The 25,083-nt window shown below is 62.1% G+C and overlaps 1 protein-coding gene and 1 long non-coding RNA gene across 3 annotated transcripts; one reads left to right on the forward strand and one right to left on the reverse strand.

The window, feature by feature from the left end:
- Positions 1–287: 287 nt before the first annotated feature.
- LOC130704832 (uncharacterized) lies at positions 288–1,875 on the reverse strand. The gene is made up of 3 exons (XR_009005326.1): positions 1,784–1,875; positions 1,048–1,152; positions 288–955 (listed from the first exon to the last, which is right to left on the reverse strand). It is a non-coding gene; the product is annotated as an uncharacterized LOC130704832 (long non-coding RNA).
- Positions 1,876–12,396: 10,521 nt separating this feature from the next.
- Positions 12,397–24,369, forward strand: GPR146 (G protein-coupled receptor 146). 2 transcript variants are annotated; one of them, XM_057528511.1, is made up of 2 exons: positions 12,397–12,517; positions 22,486–24,369. In XM_057528511.1, the coding sequence occupies exon 2, from the start codon at positions 22,492–22,494 to the stop codon at positions 23,485–23,487; it is 996 nt and encodes a 331-aa protein (XP_057384494.1). In that variant the 5' UTR covers positions 12,397–12,517; positions 22,486–22,491; the 3' UTR covers positions 23,488–24,369. The 2 variants fall into 2 exon arrangements, with proteins under 2 accessions (XP_057384494.1, XP_007174670.1); XM_007174608.2 differs by lacking the exon at positions 12,397–12,517 and adding an exon at positions 13,547–13,624.
- Positions 24,370–25,083: the final 714 nt, after the last annotated feature.

The raw sequence follows: 25,083 nt of genomic DNA on the forward strand, positions 1-25,083 counted from the left end.
CCAGAATTTCGGCTAAGCTTTTGGGTTGATCTCGCCCATATCCAGGGAGCAAACAGGCCCTGGCTGGCTGGCCTCTGCAGGAGCTCTGATGTCCACGCGTAGGACCTGCCCGTGGGCCCTCCTTGGTTCTAGGCAGGAGGATGATTTACAACCCTCCCCATCGCTTTCGCTGCTGAGAGGCCAACACAGGCTTGGGGCCCAGCTGTGCTCTGCACGGTCAACAGCCTAACATGGACTGTCCCGGTATCGGCAGGCAAAGGTCACGCAGGGTCTGCTCCGTGTATTCAGAGAAGCTGCCCCCGCTCTGCAGGCCCCACCACGCCCACCTCCTTCCTACAAGAAGCTGCTTTCCTTTATCTTTAGAAACGCGTGACTGACCAGGAGTTCAGGCTGCATTTTGTGTTTAACCTGGAAATGCAGTTCCGGGAGATGGACAGCCAGCGTGCCCAGAGCTGAGTGGAACATCAAGCGTACGAACTGCGAGTCTAGATATAACGTTTAACACACAGAGAGCATAACTTCCAACAACTTCTGAAAGATTAGCGGACAGTCGTTCCTAATTTGACGGTACTGATCTTGCCATTTTAATGAAAATCAGATTCTGAACGTATGAAAAACATACCACAAGACCACAAAGACCTCTCTCTCCCCCATACTCGAGGAGGGCCTGGGGCGCCAGGCTTCCCACAGCGTCCGACGCTGCTTCCCTCAAAGCAAAAACAATCCCACTTTTGCTCAAGATTTTCAATTACGTTTTCACCCCGTGTCAACCCAGCAGACTCTGGCCTGTCCTCTTCCCCAGCGGCTTCTGCGCCTTGCGTCCTCGGGAGGGAAAACTGGACGACCGGGCACAGAGCGGATTCACCCGTTTGGGGCCGCGTCCTAACCCACCTCGACCGCGGGCCTTACAGGGGCCCAGCTGCCCTCCAGCCCCGCAGGCACCAGGCTGCAGGCTCTTCAGGCAACAAAACAAAACAAAACACGTTAGTGGCTCCAAAAGAAGGAAACAGGAAAATCCAAAGGCTCCGTTAAACGTGCACGTAGTACCTCACGATGTCAGCTCCATCCGCTGTTAAGTGTAATTTCCAAAATCATTTCATCACACTAGGAAACTACTGATGGGCTTCTTCCCCCCACACTTCGTAAGAATTCCTGAGTGTAACAATGAATTAAAAAACTAAACACTCACATTGCCAAGTAAAGAGTTACGCATACCCAGGTAATTAACAAGCAAAATGGTAGATGCCCTGGTGGGTTCCGCCCCCAAGTCCTGACACTCAATGCGCTCTGCGGCGGTGGACCTCGCAGGGCGAAGGCCTCCGGCTACAAAGGCCCCGAAGGCGGGTCGCCAGCGGTGATGACAGCCCAGCCTGGGGGAGGCGGCAGCGACGTGGTCCAGACCACTTCCCGCTCCTACAGAGAGAAGGTGGGGCCGGCAGAGCCTAGGAGACTGGCGTGGGTCCCGGGACGCAAGAAGCAGCCCACGGTCGGCGGGCACCCGAGGCCTCGCCCGGGGAGAGGGAGGCGCGTCGCGTCGAGTCGCGTCTCAGAGCCCCGGCCCCACGCAGCCTGTCCGCGGTTCGGGACCCCGGGCCCGGAGGGCGGGGCGCTCCGGACCCTGTCGTCTGGAAGCGGGACTAGGCGGGCCGGGCCCCTCCTCCTCCTCCCCGCCCCTCCCCCGGTTTCGGGTCTCCAGGGCGCCGCCGAGCCCCCGCCCCGCCCTGCAGGACGGACCCCCGCGCCCCCCAGCCCCCACGGCCCGCTCCCGGCCCGGCGCACTGACCTCCGCGTCCCAGGCCGCCAGGTGTGCCCGAGACCGCGGCACCTCCCGGCCGCCGCAGCACCCGCGTACTGCGCATGTCAGGCCGGCTAAGCTCGGCTGGAACCAGATCCAGCCGGCTGGGCGGTGACGCAAGCGCGCGGCTGGGCGTGTGGGCGGGACTCCTGGCGGGGCGGGGTCAAGCGGTGGGCGGGGTCGGCCCTGCACGGGGGTTGGGGGGCGAGGACTACCCCTTCCCCCCAGGCCTTGTGGGCGGCGGCTGCCGCGAGGCCCCGGGCGGGGGAGGGAGAGGGGGAGGGGGAGGGACCTCCGGGCCAGGGGAAGGCCCAGCCCAGGGCTCCGAGCACTTCCCGGCCCACAGCTCGGCCGCCGAGTGGCAGACGCTGAGCCCCCGCCCAGGGGTCTGCCTGTGGCTCTCCTCACGGCGCAGTGGCCCGGGCTCCCTGGCAGGTCCCCACAGGGGAGGCCGGAAAACCACGCGGTGCAGTTAACACGGACGCGTCTGCCGACCACAGGCTCGGTCCCCACCCCCCATCTCCACCCCCTGCAGCCGGGGAACCTGGCCTGCTGGCTCCTCCCAGGGCGTCTGCGCATGCGCTCCCCCTGCCTGGAGCGCTCACTTCCGAGCGCCTGTCAACCCTCAGCTTCGGGGAAGCCGTCTCTGCCTCACCCGCTGAACACCCCCTAGCGCTCCACCCCGCAAACTGTGAGCTCCACAAGCATAAGGCCGGGTCTGCCCACCGCAGGCGCTGACATTACCCAGCAAAAAGCAGGTGCTCAGTAAAGGCTCACGGAGTAAATGAATGAAGGTGTCCTTCCCCTAAGACAAAACTGCAAATCGATTTTTATAGACCGAGGAAAACCACACTCCCGCAGCCGGAGCCTGCTGAACCCGCCCAAGGCCTGCAGCAGGCTCTGGAGGCGGGGCTGGTTTCGGGGGGCTGCTCTGGCACCCTGGCGTGAGGACAGGCTGTCCCCTGGCTGCTGAGGCCCTGCGCTGGCTGGCGGGGGTGGGTGTCCCAGCTTCCCAGCCCGATAAGGATCTCCCAAGGTCCCAGAGCCAAGCCTGCATCTTTCTGTGCTTTTCCTCTTGGCCATTTCCCCAGCACCCAAGGCTGGTCCGCACACAGAGGCTCGCTCAGGAGCGCTGCTAGGGACAGGGGCAGGGGCAGGGAAAGGGACAGGGGCAGGCACGAGGCGGGGGCCAGAGCTGGGTGAGGGAGGAGAGTGGAGGGCAGGGCGGGGACTCGCGGGCCCACCACCACAGTCTCACCTCTGTGACCCCATTTAAGCCCCGGGACGCTGGCGTCAGCATCCTCACTTTACAGATAAGGAAACCGAGACTCAGAAATGCTAACACCGACGGTTTCAAGATTCGAAGCCACAAGCCAGTTTCGTGGAATGGACTCCACTTGAGGTCTTCTGAGTCACAGAAGATCTGCGTGCTGATTTCCCAGTGCATTTCCTGTGGCAGCCCTGCAACCCAAGAACCCCCAATCTGGTTTCTTCACGTACTGTTCTGGTGACTCTAACGGGCCACCGTGGGAGACCAGACAAAGGAGAGAGCAGGAGGGGCAGAGCTGGCCTGGGGCAGGGTGAAGGTGGGACACCGCACGCGGGGACACGCAGCCCAGAGGGAGCTTCGTGCCCACTGCTTGTCTCACGCTCCCAGCCGCCCTGTTGCCTGCACTGTGCAGACGAGGTAAAGGGTGTGAAATGGGCCGGGATCCAGCTCCTTCCTAGGCCCTTCTCTGCCCGGGGACCCGCCTGCAGGATGCACTCTGTCCCCGCAAGGCCTCCCACGGAAGCAGGTGGAGCCCACCCCCAGAAGCTGCTGCTGGGCTGTGCTGCCCCCAGTTGTCTGTCCCGGGCCTGTGTCAGAGGGCAGCAGGCACGGGGCCACTCAGTGCACCCTGGGGCTCCCTGTAGGGACCCAGGAGAAAAGGCGCTTGGTCCAGCCCCGAGGGCTTCTGTGGCCAGAGTCCAGCTGGTGGAGTGGGACGGTGTGGCCTGCTGCGTGACCCCGGCAGCAGCACTGGCTCTACCCTGAGGGGCCACAGAGGCCCTCGAACCCCAGGCAACTTGGCCCAGCAGCTCCCGGTCAGGAAGAGCGGGTACATGACAGACCTGGATGCATTCCACATACATTTGTTAAGCAACATCTTCACATGAGATATTCTTCTAAGTGCTAAGCTTACTGTGGGGAACGCCTGCCACCACAAAGCAAGTTCCAGTGCCCCCAGAACTCATGTATCGTAATCCTACCGCCCACGCCGTGATGGCACTAGGAGGTGGGGCCTTTGGGAGGTAATTAGATCATGAGGATGGGGGCCCCGTGAAGGGTATCAGTGCCTTCATAAGAGAGGGCACTGGCTGTCACTAAAGAGAGCTCCTCACCCCTCCACCATGTGAGGACACAGCAAGGAGAACCGGGAAGAGAACCCACCAGACACCAAAACTGCCAGTGCCTTGATCTTGGACTTCCAGCCTCCAGAACCATGAGAAATAAATGTGTTACTTATAAGCCACCCAGCCTATGGCATTTTGTGATAGCAGCCTGAACTAAGACCCCCTGCCATGGTTAGACTGCCTTGAAAGGCTGTAATACTAAGGAGGAAAATTAGGGACAACAGACAGACAGTCGGTTGACTTACGTTTTGTAATTTAAAATGGCTGGAGGAGGACGGAGGTCAAGGAAACAGCGTCAGGACAGTGACACCTGAGACCCAGAGGTGAGGGCACAGCCGTGGATATTTGGGAGAGAGGTGGTCCAGGCAAAGGGAGCAGGCACCCACATCCCGGGGAGGGGGCACAAAGGCCCACGTGAGGCAGAGGAGAAGCCAGGATGGCTGGGGGTGTGGGGGGCAGAGGAGAACAACTCTGCCGAGCTGGTGTTCTAGAAGCATGAAATTGCCACCAAACCCTCCCCCGAGGAAGTAAGAACAAGCTCTCAAAACCAGCACCCCAAGATCATGGGGATCACTCAGAGTCATTCAGCGAAGAATAAATATGTCCGACGCAGACATTATTAGCCGGAACGTCTGGCTGACCAGCATGCCCAGCGTTCCCGGGCACGCCACCTCCTGAGAACCAACCACTGGTGAAATCACAGGAAGTGCTGCAGGGGGTCTGGAACACCCGCCTGGATGCCGACATCTGCTCGCAGCCCCCAGAGCCACGGCACAAACCCCTTCCCTCACACGTGGCCCCGCCAGCGGGTCAGGCCCTGCTTGGAAGCATCTGGCGGGTGGAAATCGTGAGTGTGCGTGTGAGTATGGGGGGAGCCCCAGCCCCAGGGGAGCAGGGTCTGCCGTCGGCCACAAGCAAGAGGAAGCAAAGTGCTGCTGAAGGCCTTGGTGCAGCTGGCCCGCCAGCCCCTCCAGAGACGGCCATCGCAGGGCCTGGCTGTCAGTAAAGCGACAGCAGGCCTGACTCCAGAACCTTATGTCCAAGCCCAGATGGTTTCGCTGGAATTCTATTCAACACTTAAAGAAGAATTAACACCAATTTTATATAAGCTCTTCCAGAAAACGGAAGCAAAGGAACCATTTCCCAGTTTGCTCTATGAGGCCAGTGTTACCTTGTTACCAAAGCCAGACAAAAATAGTATGAAAGGAAAAATGAAAGGAAAAGAAAAATATAGACCAAAATCTCTCATAAATATAAACAAAAAAATCCTACTCAGCAACGTATAAAAAAAATTATACACGATGACCAAGTAGAGTTTATTCCACAAACGCAAGCCTGGTTCAGTATTCAAGAATCAATCTAATAAACCCGTCATATCAACAGGCTAAAGAAGAAATATCACATGATCATATCAACTGATGAAGAAAAAGCGTGTGACAAAATTCAAAACTCATTCATGATATACATTCTCAGAGAACTAGTAACAGAGGAGAGCTTCCTCAACTTGGTACGTGACACGTAAAACTGCCCCCTCCCCCCACCAGATTGGGAACAAGGTGAGGAGATCCACCCTCACCACTGCTATTCAACACAGCACTAGATGTTCCAGCCAGGGCAAGAAAGCAAGAAAGTGCAATCGAAGGCACTCGGATTGGAAAGGAAGAAATACAACTGTCTATATTTACAGATGGCATGATGGTCAACACAGAAGAGCCCAAGGAATCGACACACTTTTTCCCTGTGTATGTCTTATTACTGCAGCACCGTTTGTTGAAAAGACTCTCCACTGAATTACATTTACACCTCTGCCGAAAATCAAGTTGCTGATGTGGGACAGTTTCTGGGGTCTCTATTCAGATCTGTGTCTCTCCCTCCATTAACACCACACTGTTGTTTGTTTTTGCTTACCACTAATAAACAGATTTATTTGGAAATTTCTAAACCTGCCATAAGTGGCGCTTGCCAAGCCCTAGGCCCACCCTCCTTACCAAGCTCCAAGGAGCAACGACAGTCCTCCCACCTCTCTCCCTTCACCTCCCCCCGCCGTCCACCAAGCACGCCCACCCACACCTCAGGCCACGCCAGAGAACTAGAGTGCAGTCTCCCTCTAGGAGGCATTACCCCTGGGCCCAAGAGCCTGGGTGGTAGCCCTCTGGCATCGCAGGGGATGATGGCGGCCAGAGGTGCTTGCATAGGGTTAGGAAAGAGAATAAGGAAGGAGGCACCTGAAAAACCCCAACTTACCCCTGAACAAAAAAAGTGGCTCCTGCATGGAAAAACCTGCTCCATGAAGAGTGCAAATGCCCAAAGGGTAGGGAGAACCAGCAGCAAGGCTGGGCTGGCAGGAAGGGCACCGCACTGCCATGTTAAATTTCAGTTTCAGCGTTCACGGCAACGCACAGAAATACAGCTGACTTTTGTATGTTGATCTCGCGTCCTGAAATCTGCTGCACGCCTCAGTGATGGCCATCCACCCGAGGCAGAGGGAGCAAGGCCACGGGTGGGGGACCAGCCTGCACGAATGTCCAGCATCTAGCCTCGGCCCTGAGCCCACGCTTTTCCGTGCAGGGGAGCCTGCCGGACCCACCCCCCATCATTTCCACAGGTCACGTGGGGTAAAAACCCACACCCCCACCCACCCTCCTCTGAGTCCTCGGGCAGGATCCTGGCATGGGGCAGACTGCCTTCCCCATATGGCTCGGCCAGACCTGGGCCTGGGACCCTTCACTGTAGTGGGGACGGTGCCCTGGCTTCTGGGGCCACGCCTGAATGGCAGATGGCCAGCAGACTCCGGGATGCCCCCAGCGCGGGCTGCTGAGAGGAAACCCCGGGCCATGCGCCCCTCCGGGGACCCCACTCCTGCTCTCCAGGAAGCACTGTGTCACATGCACTATTTTTTTAAATTAAGTAATTAGTTTAACTAATTTATTTTTGGCTGTGTTGGGTCTTCATTGCTGCATGAAGGCTTTCTCTAGTTGCAGCGATCAGGGGCTACTCTTCATTGCGGCGCGCGTGCTTCTCATTGCGGTGGCTTCTCTTGTTGCGGAGCACGGGCTCTAGGTGCGCGTGCTTCAGTAGTTGTGGGGCCCGGGCTTAGCTGCTCCGCGGCATGTGGGATCTTCCCGGACCAGGGCTCGAACCCACGTCCCCCACATTAGCAGGCGGATTCTTAACCACTGCGCCACCAGGGAAGCCCCACGTGCACTATTTTTAACGTCGATTAAAGGTTTGGGAAGAGAAAAATAAACTCCCAGAATAAAAACTCTCGTTCTTTCCCCTCCTAACCCCAGCTTCGAGGTGCCTGCACGCGAGGTCCTAACCGGCAGCAGCAGCACTCAATCTGGCAGCGACCGATGGGCTCCCTCGAGGGACAGGGCGTGACAGAGGCTCCCCACTAACCGTCAGCAAGACAGCGAGTCCGGCTTTGTGAACCCCCTCCTGCAGGAGGAGTGGAGGGGTGAGCGCATATGGGGTAGGACGCAGGTCCCAGCAGGCGGCCCCGGGACGTGCTCAGGCCCACCGCCCTCCCTCTTTTCTCCTCTTTCTGTTATTAAGGGAAGTGTGGTGAACCCCTGTGTCCAACGGTGTGGCCCATCTCCCCCTCCTCCCCTCACCCCCAAACATCTCATCATTTCTTCACACGCACCTGGAACACTTCAGCGTACGGCTCTGATGTGATCCGTATGTTTTATACCACACACACACACACGCAGTACACACAAATAAAAGCACACATGACTACAGCGGAACAGCTTTTTCTAAGTAACGGAATATTGTCATTGATTGCGTTATTTGGAAGCCGACCGTGAGCTCTTCTTGGCTAAAAGTGTGGCCGAAAAGTTTCATCAGCAGAGTTGGGTGACATGCCAAGGTCTCCCCTGACTCTGGGGAGCGCTGACTCGACTCCTTGGGAAGGAGCCTCTGAGGCTGCACCGCGGAGGCCGGCCTCCCGAAGTCAGACGACGACTCGGCATCTCAGGGCTCCCACCGTCAACTGCCTCCACATCCTCGGCTCTGAGGGAAGATCCAGCTTCGAGAAAACCACCGAGCGGACGTGGCCCTGTAGCCACGCTGGCTCTACCCCTCCAGGACCGCTCAGACGGCCACGGGGAAACCCGCCCTATCCGAGCGGGGGAGCACCCTGGGGCCCACGGGCAGGGCTGCACAAAGGCTGAGGCGCTGTGCCCACCGCAGAGGATGGACTGATCCCTGCTCCTCAGAACAGGGAGCACGAGGGGCCACCAAAGCCCACCGACCTGGTACTGACCTGGGCTCCAGCCCATGACCGTGGCAGGACCCTGTGTAGGTCAGTTCCTCGCGGGGCCTTGGTCTCCCCACCTGCAAGGCGGAGCTGCCAAAGCGTCCCCGGGAGCTGGGAGGCGCCCTGATGCGGCTGTCGGGCCGCGCGGAGCGCCAGCTGTCTGCTCTGGTCAGGGGCCTGTTATCCCCTGGAGCCCGGCCTCTCTAAACCGGGCCTGGCGGCCACTGGGGATCCCACTCAAGTGCAGGAAATCACTCCGTAAAGACTGTGGCACAAGGCCAGCGATCGGGGCCCCTTCCCAGGTCCCACGGGCACCGTGGGCGACCTTGCCCACGACCACCCGACTCGCCCTGCACCCTCGTGCGGTGCGGAGAATAAGCAGGCTCAGCGCCGGTTTCTCTCGGACACCAGAGCCGACGTGGCTGAACAGCCGGGGCTGCGACGAACCTCCATTAAGCACATGGCAGGTTAACCTACAATCCCCGAGACGATCCGCGCTGCTGCTGCTGGGTAGGGGCCGCCCAGGCGCGAAGCCCCCACGTGCCCGGGCACCCCCGTACGCGTGCCCCGTAGCGGGGGTGGGGGCCTGCCCTCGTCTCCCGACCCGCGGCTGGAGCGGCCGTGCGAGAGCCGGGGCAGCCGGGCTGGCGAGGCGTGTGGAGAAGCAGCAGGGCGAGGCGGCGCGGGGCCCTCCACGCAGGGTGCGTCCACAGGGCCGTGTCCTCGCCGCTGCCGCCGGCTCGGCCGCGGAGGAGACAAAGCCCGGCTCGTGGCCCACCCGCTGGGGTCGGTGGTCCTTCGCACACGGAGACCAGGATGAGAAGACGGCCACGGGGCAGGGGAGGGCAGGCCGCTGCCGGGCGAGCGTCGGGACACCTGAGAGCCGGAGGGGCCTCCCGCACCCCCCAGCCGGCTGCCATCAGGCGGCCGCCCAGGGGCTCTCGGGAGGGGCCACATTTTCCAGACCTAAGAAGCACCACGAAGGCTGTGCCGGGGCTGCTAGGCGTGCGGGGCGCTCGTCGGCCTCAGGCTAGACAGAGCCCCGGGACCAGGTCTCCCAGCGTGGCTGAGGCCGTGGCTTGGGCCTCGGTGGCCCTCCTCCAGGCTGGCCCAGCTGCACCCCTGCTGACTCCCGGCGTCCCTGGTGCTCCCCGTCGGGGACCAGAGCCCCGGCTCACGGCCTGCCTCGCGCCGGCCTGGGGCTCCTGGAGGGCGGGCCCCGTCAGCGTGCTGACCTCTCAGAGCCACTGGTCTCCCCCAGGCCAGGAAAGGCGCATCTCGGGCAGGGCTGACACCGGGTACCGCTCCACTGCCCTCCTGGAGTCTGGGTGGCCCCCGCTCCAGGCCCTGCACGCCCAGGGCAGGGACCTGTCACACACCCACCCCGGGCGCGTCTCACGTTAATAATGGGGAGGATCTGCTTCCACGGAGGACAGAAGGGGTGCCGGCAGAGGCTGAGTAGGGTGGGATTTAGAAAGGGGGGGGGGCAGTGAGGCAACTGCACTGACAAGGGTGACGACCCAGGATGACCACACAGAAGCCACGGGCCCAGCTGTCAACTGACGTCCACCCCCGGCCCCTCCAGGGTGGGACTCGGGTTCTCACCAGGCCCTCACGCTTCCTTATCAAAGTCAACTACCGGGGCCTGAGCAACACGACTTATAGTAACAGAACCACAGAGACATCAAGACACATAACCTCACTACAAGCCACACTCGCAAAAACAAGGGAACTTTAAACGTTCCTTGCCCTTGACCCACGTTTCACATAGAATCACATTTCTTCGTAGGTGTGAAACTCCTAAAAAGGTGCATCTCCTAAAGGTGCATCTCCTAAAAAGAAAGACCCACCTGCCTTGTCAGCGAGGGCAGCCGTCACCCTCGCCGCCCCCGAGGGAAGGACCAAGTGCGGCCCCCGCAGCAGGTGACCCTCGAGTCCCTGACCAGCAGTCCAGAGCCCCCGGCGTGGGATCAACTGCCGCTTGAGGACAACCAGGAAGACTGGCCGAGTCTCAAGACTGGTGAGCAGTCTACATCCACGGAGAGGCGTGTCCGTGAGCCCAGCAGAGCGCCGGCCGGAGTCTCTGCTCCACAGAGCGCGGTACAGCTAGGGCACCAGCCTGGTGAACACGGCGTGTGCAGCTACAAAGGTAGAGGCCTGGGGCCCGGCAGCACTTGACCGCTCCTTGGGGGCCTTCACCAGAAACAGCAGGGGAGGCCGACTCCACGCGGTTTTCAAAAGTCAACACTAGATGATGCAGTTGGAAACCCAGGAACCAGGACCAGCTTCCCACTCCTCCCGCCCCCAGGACGGTACAGCTGTCCCTGCAGACACCTGGGTCTTGCACAGGAGTTGGCCTGAGCTCTGGGAGCACCTAGCAGCAGGCCACAGAGCTGGGGCCCCGCAGAGCAGAGCGTGTTTACATTCCCCAGCTAGAGAACGCTGATCTGGGCTCAGCTGGAGGGTGGGTCCACTTTGAAGATCCCCCGACACACACAGACTCTGCCATTCTCCCTGGCCGGGGCCTGCTTGGTGGAGGAAGTCTTTCTCTGCAGATAAGGCAGTGGGGTGACCCGAGGGCTAAGGGGCCGGGACGGAGCCGAACGCCTGCTTTTTCCCAGTTACGACCAGCAGCTGACCAGGCGGGGAGCACCCCGTGGGCAGAGCCCACGTTCCAGAGGGTGAGCCTTGCCGAGCCTGGCGTTCCAGGGACTCTGACCAGGAATCCTGGGGTCCTGGGCCTTTCAAACAAGTAGACAACAACACGTCTTAGGCAGATCGCTAGGATGACCCAAAGTCCCAAGCCCTAGATCTAGAAAGCAGAGACCACCTGAGTGCAAATTCTGGCTCCACCCTGCTGCATGACCCTGGGCACGCTGCTTAAGTTTTCTGAGCCTCAGTACAATTTAAAATGAGCAGGGCGCCGTACTCCACTGATGGTAAGGCATATTTCCTCACTTTGACGACTCTAAGATCAGCACGCTTCTTACGAGAGACAGCGTCACACTCTTTTCTTGTAGCGGTCCATAACGTTTTGGCGCGTGCAGCGCTGACGGAGTCTCCCACTTGATGAAACATGGAGCATATACCTTGAAAGGCTGCTCCGAGGGCCCAGAACAGAAGCTGGCACACAGCCCGTCCTCCCTCGCTGCTGGATGTCCGTGCCGGCTGACGGGACTAGCCTTCCCACGACTGGATGCCTGCCTGCTGCCACAAAGACCTGGTGTTGGGATGAGGAGCAACTTACGGTAACGACAACAGGGCCAAGGGGAGGGTGGGGGCCCCAGGGGTCTGTACATGACCTTGACAGAGAGCGAGAGGCAGTCTGGTCCCCCAGCTGACCCCCAACTTCCCTCTCGGATCCCTTGGTCAGGAAGCTGTCCTGTCAAGCAGGATGGCCCAAGGTGGAGCCCTGAGCCCAGCCGGCAGGACCATGACACCCAGGGCCAGCCTTGGTTACTGTTCTCATCATTCCTGTTCCATCAACCCCTGGTCACACAGCACACTTGGATTTTCAGAAACGTTCTTAGCTCTGGAGCCAGATCGCGTTGCCAGGAGCACTATTACAGCACAAGCCTTAGAGCAGAGAAAACGACCTTGTTCTGTAACTTTCCCAACACCCAATTAGAACAGCAGCTACGGAATTAATGAGACTGCAAACAGCGCACTGTCTCTTTAAACGGTTTTCCTGCGGCCAGTTGTTTACAAAGAAATTCCTCAGGCCAGGAAGTAAGGGGTGAACCTGGAGCCAGCAAGCACTCTTGGGGAAGAGGAGCAGGTGCGCCTGGCAGGCCCCGATTACAACCTCCGAGGGCGGGGTATCCGTCCCCTGCGGATTAGAGCGCGTTCTGACTCAGCGATCTGGCCCGCCCAAGCCCTCGGCCGAACGAGCGCCGGCCAGCGGCGCGCCCCCGGGGGCGGGGCGGACTCCCGGGCGGGGCGGGAGCGGCGCGGTCACGTGTGTACACAGGCCCGCGCGGCGTGCGCGCCGTCAGCCCCGCCGCCTCTCTCGGAGCCCCGAGCTGCCCGCCTCGCGGCGACTGCGCGGTCCGCGGCCCAGCGAGCCGGTGAGTGGGCGCCGGACGCGGGGTGGGGGCGGACGGGCGCACTCGGGGCCTCGGCCCGCGCGGGAGCAGCTCGGGACGCAGCGGCCGGGGCCGGTGCTCCGCTCTGACCCTCGGGTCCCCTCGGCCCCGCCCGGGCGCTGTCCCCCGGCGGGTGGGAGCGCTGTCCCCGCCCGTGGCTGCCCTCCGGCCGTGCGGAGCCCAGCCGGCCGGGGCCGCTGCCCTGCGGTCATTCACCTGTCCCGGGCAGCTGAGAGCTGCTGGCCGCGTAGGAGGCTCAGCAGCGCCGCCGGTTCCTCACATGTCCTGCCGGGGACTGACCGCCCGCTCCTGGGTCACCCTGGTTGTAACTTTCGTCCCCTTTTATGATTACAACATCTTAGGAACTTCTGGAACGACGTCTAAATGGAAATATCAAGTGTCGTTAATGGTCTAGGACACTTGATAAAAAGATAAAAACCCCTGGGCATGAGGCTCCTTCAGAACTTGAGAAGAAGGTAGTGCCCCCGCCTCTGAGCACCCACGTACCAGCACAGGAAACCCAACACCAAGTTAGTGACATGAACACGGTAGCCGGGTTCATGGTCTCGGTGGGGCCCTGGTCTCAGTGTCGCAGTCTGTCTGGGCTTTGGGGAGACAGAGGGTGAGCCTGGACCTGACAGACTGGCCCCCCATCGCTGGATGTGCACTCACTTGGCAGCTCCAGGCCGCCTGCCGACAGCCAGCTCTGTGCCTCGGCCGAGCAGCGGGCCCCCTCCTCCCCGCTCTCCGTCTGCAGCATCTAGCGGGCTGGCCTTCAGTCACCCAGGGGCGAGCAGCCTGCTTTCCCGGCCTCTGCAGACACGAGAGTGTGAGCGCGGTGTCTCTGACCGTGCTCCAGGCTGCTCACGCATGACGGGGGGGCCAGACACGCTACCGTCCCATCTGGGTCCTCACCAGGGCGCTGCTGAGAGGGAAAGAGGCCCTACTGATAATTACGCTGAGGGGACGGCCACACACTCCACGACCCGCTGCAGGGTCCAGCTCTCCACACCGGAACCTCCAGCATCTTCCTAAATGGAGAAGTCCTCTCTAAGATAATAGGCTTTGAAAAACCATAGCTTCCATCTGGTGAGTGCGTACTGTGCCGAGTCACGGACAGGAAGCTGGGGGGGGGGCCCTGCCCTTGACTGCTGCTGTCCTGCTTCCCTGGGGGGTATGGAAACACCCTGAGGAGAGACGAGCACAGCATTCGTTTTGCACTGACTTGGGGTCCCTGGAACTCAGAAGCCCCTGGCAGGCGGGTGACGGGAGAAAGGCACGTATATCCACTGGATGTGGGTGTGGGGGGGTTTAGGTTAGAACGGAGAACTGCTTATACCTATTATATAACGAAGTGACATGCTTGCAAAGATCCCTGCCAGGGGGTATGCGTGCGTGATTACAGGTGGGAAGAGGGACCGGCCGCTTTCCGGGGCCGGGAGAGGAAGGTGCTCCCTGGGGAAGCTGCATCCATCCTCCAGGCCCTAGGATGTCATCTGGACCCTGAGAGTGCAACCTGCCACCCGGCCTTTCACGCCCCAGTTGCACACCAGGGCTGTGTCTGGGGTCAGGGCTGCTGGGTTCTGCACGCGACAGAAGCAGGCTGCTTCCTCCTTCAGCAGAGTGTCCAGCCACCTCCCCTTGCTCGCCGCCGGCTCCTCAGCTCTCTACGGCTGGAGCCTCTTGCACGGCTGGGCCGCACCAGGCTGCGTCTGTCCACGGGGTCTCACAGGCCCAGGACCCCAAAATACCAGCCAGGCATCAAAGAGCAGAGGGCACTCAGTCTAGGGAGTAAAAGTGAACTTTCTAATTTGAGAAGCTAAAACGATGCTGCCAAGGGGCCGAGTTCGGCCCCCGAGACCTGCCAACAGAGCACCCCTTGAGTAGCAGAGGGACAGGGTGACATGGGCGGCCTGTCCCGTGTGTCCCCCCGGGGTCCCCTGCCTCCCACACATGCGGTGGGAGGGCGGAGCGCACCTAGGAGTTTCCCAGTTTTAATGAGAACCAAGGAAGCAACTGTCGCCATTATACCAAGCGTAATGGGCAAAAATAACTGCCGGCGTTCCTCCCTTGGAAAGAACCACGGGCAGCGATAAGATCTGTGGCTCCGAGCACCCCCCAGGTACGAGCACACCAGGGAAAGGCAGGGCGGGGTGGGGAGCCCAACAGGGTGCCAGTCTGCCCGAGCCTGCGTGGAGGCCCGGTCTGTTCTCAGTGTGGCCGTTGACTTTCTGAGCGAGTCTTCCTGGTTCTGTTTTCCCCTGGTTGAGATTACCTGGAAGGAGCATTAGCCTCAAACCAAGGTAGTCGGGGGACAAGAAAAAGGCAAGGAACTAGTGCTCCACAAACAAAGGAACACGTGTCCCATATTCTTCCAGGGTGAGGAGCCTGGGGCCCCGGGTGGGTGTCCCGGGCCGTTGGTCCCCGTTCCTGCAGCCCTTCCCGAGCGGCGGACGTGCTGTTCTCTCCCCCGGAGAGCCAGAGGCAGCTCAGTTTATGCCTGAGGCAGGCTGCGTGGTTCACACTCACCACTCTTCGGTTCAGAACCTTAAAAAGCAACAGGCTACAAAAATCAGAACACCCCATCTACGTGATGGACCGTTTCTTACCACAGCCAGGAAGGCGCAGCGTCTGTGATAGGAATCAGTAGCGTAAGCTCTCTACATTGAAGACCTATGAAAACATCAGCCTTTCCGGAGCGTCTGGCTCCTACCAGCTGCATGTTAATTGTAGCTAGAGCCTCTGCCTGTTATTACAAAAGGAAATAAACATTCAGGAGTCATTTTCAGCGCATTTTGATGGCTCCAGAGCATTCAGCTGAAATCCAGGTATGGTGCGCGGCGGGTCTCCAGGACGTCAGCCAGGCCGAGCTGCACTGCCCAGGCACTCTGGGGAAAAGCCTGTGACACCATCTCGGGCCTCCTCTTCCCCGGACACAGCCAGCCAGGCTGCAGGGCACCAATCAAGGAATGCTCCCGCTTCAGGGAGCTCTCGGCAGGTGGGAACAGACGGGTGCAGTGGGCCGAGTTCAGCGACCTCGGATGGGAGTTAGCCGGTTCTTCGTTCTGCGGGCTGTGTGCGTGCACACGCTCACGCTCGTGCACGCACACACGCTCACTCAGGACCCCCTGCCCGCCACGGCCGCCCGCTCCCCGCCCCCCGCCAGGCTGCTGCTCTGACGTGCTCCTGGCATCCTCCAACTTCCACAGAGATCACCGTGCACTGTAGCCCTGAACTTGAGCAAGGTTTTTAGTTACCTGTGGACATTCACTTTGGAAGGGTTGGTTTATACCGTTCTGGGCTCTTTTTTTAAAAAAAAAATCAAGGAAGAAAGACGCTGACATCTGGCCTCAAAACACTTCCAGCAGCTAGCCCAACTGACGTGCGGCCCTTGCCAGCAGAGAATGAAAGAAGGGACCGCGGAGCATCTGTAAGCAGGGGCGCCGTCGGGGAGGAGACCCCAGCTCAGCGAGCGCAGCCCCAGAGCCTCGCTGCCTGTGTTGTCACTGAGGCCCTGGTGGGGTCCCGGGGACTCAGCTGTGATGTGGGGTCTGATGGGGCCCACAGCCGCTCCCCGTGAGCACTCACACTGGGCCTGTGACCGCGCTCAAGCCCTCTGTCCCCTCTCCCCCAGCTTCCTCTCCCCACGTGTCAGCTGGCAGAGAGTCTGAGCGAGAGTTCACGCAGCAGCTTCCTCTGCAGTAACGGAATGTGGAGGAGGGTGAGGAGCCGCGGCCCCACTGCCCACGCCGGGACGGGCCAGGCTCATCCGCCGACCGCACTCACCCCACCCTCCCGACAACCTCCTGACCCAGGGACCAAAGCCAGGCAGCTGTGAGCAGGGTGCCCAGGGAGCCCGGTCCTCAACCACGTGGAGTCCTGGTCTCGGCCCCTCGGCCCAGCTCACAGGCCACTGCTTGGTTCCCTCCGCAGCCCTCGGGCAAGAGCTCTCAGCAGGCAGCGTGGGTCCCTCCCGAGGGGAGGACTGAGTCAGGCCAGGGGGCGCCTCCGAGCCGCTTTCTCAAAGTATAAAAGCAGGGCCCTTGGTGCAGCAGGGCTTGGACATGCGCCCTGGGGCCCCGAGGTCCCCAGGTGGGCACCGCTTCACACCTGGCCCCGGCTGTTCTGCTCCATTGACCAGGCCTGTGGCCAGTCCCCCGCCAGGGCCCCCCAGTCACCGATCATTGGGGGGGAGCTGCTGCCTCACTGCGCTGCCCCCGCTGCCCCGGACACCACGGCCCCTCCTGGGCTTCAGGGCTTCCTGGGCCGCTGAGCAGAGGCATGGCCTGTCAGCTCACCTTTCCTGAGGCCCAGCCACGCCACCTAGAGGGGGCCTCCACACTAAGCCCGTGTCCCGCAAGACCCTCTCTGCCCACATGTGACTCCAGTCAGCAGGGCCCGGCACCCACCCAGGCCACAGGGAGGGTCTCCTGGCTGCCAGAGAGAGCTGGCAGACATCCTGGAAGTGCCTGCTCAGGGCCCAGAGCAGAGCGGGGGACCACCTTCTCCGGAATTCAAGACAGCAGGAGAGCTGCCCTGGGGCGCTCGGGCCAGCGCCGCACACTCTGCACTCACGTCGGCGTCCACCTTGGAGCCAGGCGGCCGTGGGTTTCCCTCTCGTGGTGTCTCTGCTCCTCCCCGCCCGAGCCTGGAGCAGACAGCTCTTCAATGCCACGCGGCGAGCCTCCCACCCTGCACAGCCGGGGGAGCTCCCACCCGAGGGGCACACAGCGTGACCACGGGCTGGCTGAGCCTTCCCAGGGCTGGAAGTTGGCGAGTCTGGGAGAACGACTTATTGAAAGATAATCATTGGAAACCAGAGAGGGTCTTGGAAGAAAACTATCAGTACTTCTATGCACAGGAACATCTGGGATGAATGACAGTCAAGGAAGAGAGGGGGCTCTAGAGACAGCTGAGTCCTCAGAAACGGGTGCGGGTGGGACAGAGCCCCGAAACGGCTCCGTGCCCTGGGCCTCCCGTGGAGACAAAACCACTACTTCCATGTCCAGCAGCCCCGAGCAGGGCTCGCCCCGCCTGCCCCATTGGAGGTGGCCGCCCTATCACCATGCCCTTCTGACGGGCTAGCTTGAGGTCAGTGGCAGTGCCGCTGCCCAAGTACCCCAGGTGGATGCCAGCTTGTCTGACCATGAACCTCTGGCCTTGGGGCCTCAGCCTGGTTCCCTCCAGAGGGCAAGGCCACTGGGGTTCGAGAGGGGACCCTCTGTGCTGCAGAAGTGGTGAGCTCGGCTCTGTTCCCTCAAAGGCTCCCCTCAGCCCCCGGTGCCCCACGTGCAGCGGGTGGGCAGGGGGGCCCGAGAGCTGCCCCGTCGCACTCACCAAGCAGCAGCCCAGCTCGTCCATCGCTCCCGACGCTGCCCGACTTCCTGGTCTCCGATTCTCTGAAAGAAGCACGGTTTTTGAGCTCCAGCCTCTCCCAGGGCTATCCTCCTGTGCCACGCATGCAGCCAAGCCTGCAGAGAAAGACCCTGAGCAGGTGCTTCAGTGTCAGGGGCGACGTTCTGAGCCAGCTGAGCCCTCCGCCCCGGCCCAGGGAGATGACCTCCACCCCGGAGTCTCAGGCCGGCGGTGCCCTCCCGCGGGCGAGGTACTCTCTGCTCTGCCAGGCTGGCTGCCCTCCTCTCTCCTCTCCGCTGCTGGCCCCAAGCCTGGAACCACCCTGGCCCGAAGCTAAAGACCTCGCCATCCCCTCGAGCGAGACGGGCCAGATGCCCGCTGCATCGCAGCCACGCCGGGACCAGGCAGGGGAGCGGACGCTGGGAAGGCCGCCGTGCTTGCAGCGCCAAGGCTGCTGCTTCAGGAGCGTCATCAGGAACCAGACAGACAAGACCCTCCGACGGCGGGGATGCAAGTCATCTTTAGCTCAGTAATCAATCCCCTTATAGGAGGAACAAGATAAAGCCGTCACTGGACCACCGCGGACAGCCCGAGGCACGTGCCAGTGCCGGCCTGCGGAGCTGCTTCCTGCTTCTCTGCCGGGCCAGGACACGGGTGCCAACCAGCCCGCTCCCCCGGCCCAGGGCCACACGCCGGCCGAGCAGATGATCAGGGCTCGGCGGTCCTGCCGCTGGCATCGCTGTGATCCCCGAGGCAACGCGCCTGCACGCATCAGCACGCCCCTGCTCCGTGACCGAGGCTGGTTGCAGCCCTGGCTCGGCATGCCTGCCGCAGAAGAGAGGCGACCGCAGGCCGGGATCCAAGAGCAACTGGGTCGTCTCTGGGTGGACGTGCACACACCTGTATGTTCCCTGGGCCTAGCGGAGGGAGGTCAGGCAGGGGCCCTGGGAGGAGGCTAGGACCCCGACCAGGCAGGAGAGAGAGGTTCGGGCACGGAACTGGGACCCAGCCGGGCTGGTGGGAGTGGGGGTCCACGGAGGGCCCCTGGGTGTAGTCCTGTGGGAGGACAGGAGGTCGGGGCCACTCCTGGTGTCTCATCTGATGAAGGGGCCGTGGACGAGGCCTGGTGCGGGCGCTGCAACTGGGTGCTGGTGCCGGAGGAGGCGTGGGGGAGGTTTGGAGAGTGGAGACGCAGCGAAAGCACGAGAGGAAGGCGGCCGCCCGGGCCAGCGAGTCTGGAGGCGGGCCTGGAGGAGGTGAGGCAGGAGGGCAGCCAGACGGGACAGAGCCGGGAGCACAGGACAGAGCCGGGAGGACAGGACAGCGGATGGGACAGAGCAGCAGCAGGGGAGCCAGCAGGGTGGGAGGGGAGGGGGGAGGGAGTGAGGGTGCAGAAGAGGGCAGGCCCGGGAGCCTTGAGGGGCCCAGCGGGCAGCAGCGTGGGCAGCTCTGACCAGGAGGTGTCAGGAAGGCCCCAAGGACAGGGCGACAGGATCAGCCTGTTCCTAAGGCCAGCCTGGACGAGAGGCCACTGGGGTCCCTGCTCATCCTGACCCCTGGAGCTGAGAGGGCTGCAGCAGGGGACGGGGCCATCAGAAGTTGGATTATTAATCCTGCCACTTGGGGAGAATGTGGCAGCTTTCAGAATGAAAACTGCCAAGCGCTCCACATTCGGCACCACCAAGGACAGCCCACCGAGGCACCGGAGAGAAGGAGCCCGGCCGCTCAGGGCCTACCTGGCCTCTTCTCTCCTGCCTCTGGGAGGGACAGGACCGCAGAGAGGGCCCTTCCTGGAATCCTGGTCTCTGCGCTGGCAGCCGTTCCAGTTCCTCTGTTCCAGTTCCTCTTTCTCGGGAAGGAAGTGAACAGAGCTGGTAACTGGAAAGACAGCCCAGCCCAGCCCGAGCCTGTGTGGAGGGTGGGAGCCAAGCCATTGTTCTCAGGCCCCCTCCTCACATGGCCTGGGGTGGGGGAAGGAGAGTCTTGTTTCCAGATTCCTGCACTTGCAAAACCAGAGCACAAAGGGAAGTGGGGGGACCGCAGGCGGCGGGGGCGGGGGAGGGGCAGGGCATCCTGCAGGAGCAGCACTGGGACCTGGGCAGGGCAGGATGGCCGCCCCCACCGACGTCCTCGGGATACCCGGCTGGGCTTCGAGCAGGTCTGACCGGCTGCCCTGCCGCCGGGGCGGGCAGTCACTTCCCGACACGACCGCTGCTCTCCCGCCAGACTCACTGCCGCTCGGCAGGTCTGGGGGTGTCACGGTGCCACCTGCCGAGCGTCCCCAAATGAGATCCCCCAGCTCCCCTGCAAGCCCACAGGCGCCGCCCGCGCAGTCTTGAGCCAGGTGGCCACCCACCCCCGGCCTGCAAGTGTCCTGGTGACACGTCCCCTCGGTGCCAGCGGTGTCACCCGTCTGCTTCCTTCCCTTCTTTTCACCCCGCGTGCCCACGCAGGTGAGGATGGGCCTCCCCACTTCAGAAAACGCCAGGCACCTTCATTTGTGCGTGAGGCAGCTCCCCCAACAGGTGTCCCTGCCCTGGGCCCGCTGAATGACACCTGGAGACGAGGGGCCTCCAGGAAGAACATAGGGCCAAAAAGCAAAGACGGACGGAAAGCAAGTGAAAACTGGTACTTTTAGCTCGTGATCTGCATCTGAAATCGGAAGTGTCCTCACGGTTGAGATAACTAAGAGGACATACACAGAGCTGCTTGTAGCTCACGGGGCAGAGTTTCTAAGTTCTGTGTTTATGAGCTGCCGGAAAACAAACTCGGGCAGGTTTTTAATCTAAAACCCGGCACTGACTCTCGAGACACTCACAGCCTGTCTCGGGCCGAGCGAGCCGGCTGTACGAGCACGTGAGTCTGTGAAGGAAATTCTCAGTAGGTTTACTCCATGTGACCACCTCCCAAGAACTGAGCCATTCTTCGGCCAGGGCAGGGCCCCTGGCAGCAGCTCTGCTCCTCCGCCGACAGTGCTCCCCTTGCCCTCGGCTGCGGCCCACGAGCCTGCAGGGCCCCCCTTCTGTCCTCGGTTTCCGAGAACGAACCTCTGCTCAGTTGACTTCCCCTGGCTGAGCCCGCCCTCCACGTGGATGGGGATCCCCAGGAGGGGCAGGGGGCACCAGGGGACCCGCCGTGGGACCATGGGGGGAGCCAGCAGGCAGGGCCGCCCATCCCACGCGCTGGTCCTTCCAGACACAACCCTTGTGCCTCAAACTGGCTGTAAACAGAGAAGGAAGAGCTGCTGCACCTGCCCCGGGAGGAGGGGCGTCACGAGAACCCGCAGATGGACACCCACGCGCGCGGAGGTGCGGCCCAGGCACCAGGAGACGTGGGGCCCGGAGTGAGGCAGGGCAGGCGTGGCGGGAGAGTGAGAGTGCGTGGACGGCAGGAGGGTAGGGACTGAGGCCTGGGGGTGCCGCTGGACGCCCTGCGAGCTGTGTGAGGCCGGAGTGGAGGGGTACCGGGCCGCAGGCTGGTCACAGCACGCACAGGCCGCTCTGGTGGACCGGCTCCCCGGCCCCCAGCCACCTTCCCGGCCGTGGCTCAGCAGGCAGGAGCCTGCAGGCATTCGGGACGGAGATGGGAGAGAGGGAGCCAGCACTGAATCGGCAAGAAGATGGGAGAGGGGCTTCCCTGGTGGTGCAGTGGTTGAGAGTCCGCCTGCCAATGCAGGGGACATGGGTTCGAGCCCTGGTCTGGGAAGATCCCACGTGCCGCGGAGCAACTGGGCCCGTGAGCCACAACTACTGAGCCTGCGCGTCTGGAGCCTGTGCTCCGCAACAAGAGAGGCCGCGATGGTGAGAGGCCCGCGCACCGCGATGAAGAGTGGTCCCCACTTGCCGCAACTAGAGAAAGCCCTCGCACAGAAACGAAGACCCAACACAGCCAAAAATAAATAAATAAATAAAAGAACGTGAATTTCTTAAAAAAAAAGAAGATGGGAGAGAGGGAGCCAGCACTGAATCGGCAATGAATCGGCAAGTAGAGGACATAGAGGCTCCGAGGACCCCACGAGGGCGTGTCACCTGCCTGGAGCTCCCGCCGGCTCCCCTGACCCCAGGGCTCTGGAGGGAAGACCCGTGTCCCTGCAGCGGCCGTGCCCCTCCCAGAGGTGACGGAGCCGGCAGGCGGGCAGCAGCTCGGGACCTGCGTCGCCCCGACCCGGCACGCCTCGGCCCAGACGCAGGACGGAGGGGAGGGCGGAGCAGGGGGCTCGCGGGATTCCGCGACTGATGCGGGAAACCAGGGATGCGCTGGCAGGGCTGCAGCTCCCGCCGAGGGGCCGAGGGGGCTGACGGGGCCGCGGGAGGCCAGGCCTCGGGTCCACCCCTCCTCTACAGGCTTCTGTCACCGCCCATCACCAAAAGGTGACGGCAGGCATGTTACGGTTCCAAGAGCTGTGTGTTTCCCTGGCAAACAGGGCCAGGGAGGCTCCCGTGGCCGGTGGGGTCCTCACAGCTTCCAGCCGTGCCACCTCGGGGTCACAGAAAACACGCATGCAGCACTGTTTCTGGCCGTCCCAGCTGGTTCAGGGGGCAGGGAGGGGCCCAGGTCTGGTGGAGGGGAGGACTCACGCGCTGCTTTCCCCACAGCCCGCCATGTGGAGCTGCCCACTCAACGGCACGGGCGGCGAGGACCAGCTCCCCTGCCAGCACGTCCAGCGGGCCCTGTCCGCCCTCTCGCTGCTCTACCTGCTTGTCGGCGTCCCCCTCGGCCTCGGCTACAACGCCCTGCTGCTGCTGGTCAACCTGCACGACCCGGGCGGCATGACCATGCCCGACGTCTACTTCGCCAACATGGCCGCGGCCGGCCTGGTGCTCAGCGCCCTGGCGCCTGCGCACCTGCTGGGCCCCGGCGCTGCCGGCTGGGCCGTGTGGGACGTGGGCAGCGAGGTCCACGTCACGCTGCTGGTGCTGTTCAACGTGGCGGCGCTGGTGACCCTGTACTCCACGGCGCTGCTGGGCCTCGACTGCTACATCGAGCGGGCGCTGCCGCGCACCTACATGTCGAGCGTCTACAACACCAGGCACGTGTGCGGCTTCGTGTGGGGCGGCGCCCTGCTCACCGGCTTCTCCTCCCTGCTCTTCTACATCTGCAGCCACGTGGCTGCCAGGCTGGCCGAGTGCTCCCAGGTGCGGGACACGGAGGCGGCCGACGCCATCATGCTGCTCAGCGGGTACCTGGTGCCCGGCCTGGCCGTGCTGTACGCGCTCGTGCTCCTCACGCGGATCCGGAAGGAGGACACGCCGCTCGACCGGGACGCGGGCCAGCCGGACCCCTCGGCGCACAGGCTGCTGGTGGCCACCGTGTGTGCGCAGTTCGGGCTCTGGACGCCCCACTACCTGACGCTCCTGGGGCGCACGGTCCTGGCTGCGCGGGGGAGGCCAGTGGGCGGGCACCACCTGGAGACGCTGCTCCTCGCCGAGGACCTGTCCAGGTTCCTGGCCTTCGCCAGCAGCGCTGTGGTGCCGCTTCTTTACCGCCACATCGACAGAAACTTCCCCGGCAAACTCCGGCGGCTGATGAAGAAGCTGCAACGTGGGCACCAGAGCTGCTCCTTGGACGAAGCGGGGGCACAGCCGGCGATGGCGTAGACGCTGCTCCTCGGGCCTCGGCCAACCGAGGGGCAGACGGCGCGTGGCAGAAGGCACAGTCCGCAGTGGCCGGGCCCCCCGCTCCCTCCCTCCCTCCCGGGTCTGGCATCCAGGAGACTCGCCGGCCCTGCATCACCCGCTCCCTCCCTCCCTCTCCCCAGGAGACCAGGCAGAACCAGGCGAGTCCCCGCTTCCCGCTTCCCGTGTCCTCCCACAAGAAGCCACCCTCAGGCCAAGGCCATGATGTCCGAGCAGCAGGTGCCAGGTGTGAGGATGGGCTGTGCCATCGGGGCACCGGGCCGCCCGCGGGGCGTGCGCTTGTCTCCTGCGGCGCCTTTCAGGTCCACGCCTGCAGCAGCCTGCTTCCCTCGCCTCATGTCTGGCTTTCAAATGAGTGATGAAAATCTAACGCCACTATTTATACTTTGTATTGTTAAAATACTCCATCCCCCCTCCCTCTTGTTTTGTTGTTTATGAAGAGACGTTTGGTAGGAAAGTCAGAAGGTATTGAAATGAAGGAGACACACGGAAGCGCATTCGGGGGATGGGTGGGTGGTGGGCTCGCGGGGCCGGGGCTGCTGGCGACTTGGCGTCCACGTGGACGTGGTGGGAGAAGAGTCAGACGGGGCCTCTCCTGCCCCCAGGTGTGCACCCGGGTCATGTCCGCTGTCGCTGGGCCAGCGTGGGTCTGTCCTAAACAAGTCCCCAAAGTGTGCACAAAAGTAAATAAACCGAAGGAAGAAAAGTGCTGTTAGGATTTCTAACCTAACCCGAAAGCCGACTGGCCTGCCGACGGGAAAGAGGGATTTGGACGGGTGGGTGTCACCGGGGCCACAAGGGTGCTGCCCGCTCCCGGGACAGACAGACGGACGGTGCAGACCAGACGACCTGACCAGACGGGGCGGGCCTCAGACGAGCCTCCCTTCCCCCACCCCAAGTCTTCACGAAGAAATTACCGCCCCACAACCCTCTGACCCTCAGTTCTGAAACCCCCAAACTCCCTAGAAACAAAGATTCGTTTTTCAAGTTCGCAGCAAAGGTACGAGGGTACCTTTCTGAGGAAAGATGAATGTGATGGTGTGCGCTGCCCCAGCCCCTGGGCTTCTGCCACATAAATACACACGTGTTCACTTCTGACCACCCAGCTGCCCCGAGGAGGAGGCTGGCTCTTTTTTGTGGCATCTACCGGGGAAATCGCCCCATTTGGTCCCGGTTTCTTGGGAAACTGAGCCCTGAGTGAGCTGCACTGCTTTTCCACGTGCAGACTGTTTCCCCTCCAGGCTGAAGAGCCTGTGCAGACGCCGGGAATGGTCCCCGCCCCGCCCGATGTGGCCCTGGGGACGGTTCTGGGCACTAAACCTCAGGGATGGGGCGGGAGGGACTGAAGAGGTCTCTGGGCGGCTCCGGTCGCTGACAAGAGCACAGCCGCCTCCAGGGCCCCAGGCTGTAGCGGGATTTGTCTTCAAGTTCCCCATCCCCTCGGCTCCTCCAGCAGCTGCCCCAACCATCGACAATGAAGATGAAGATGACGATGACGATGACGGATCGCAGTGGGCTGTGCTGAGGGCGCCCCGCAGGGTCCCGGCAGGTACGGCA

Source organism: Balaenoptera acutorostrata, chromosome 15 (assembly GCF_949987535.1).
Source record: "Balaenoptera acutorostrata chromosome 15, mBalAcu1.1, whole genome shotgun sequence".
In the NCBI taxonomy this organism is placed as follows: domain Eukaryota; kingdom Metazoa; phylum Chordata; class Mammalia; order Artiodactyla; family Balaenopteridae; genus Balaenoptera; species Balaenoptera acutorostrata.

Excerpts from the sequence above, each read along its gene's own strand:
- GPR146 (XM_057528511.1), top strand. The coding sequence starts at position 22,492 with ATGTGGAGCTGCCCACTCAACGGCACGGGCGGCGAGGACCAGCTCCCC.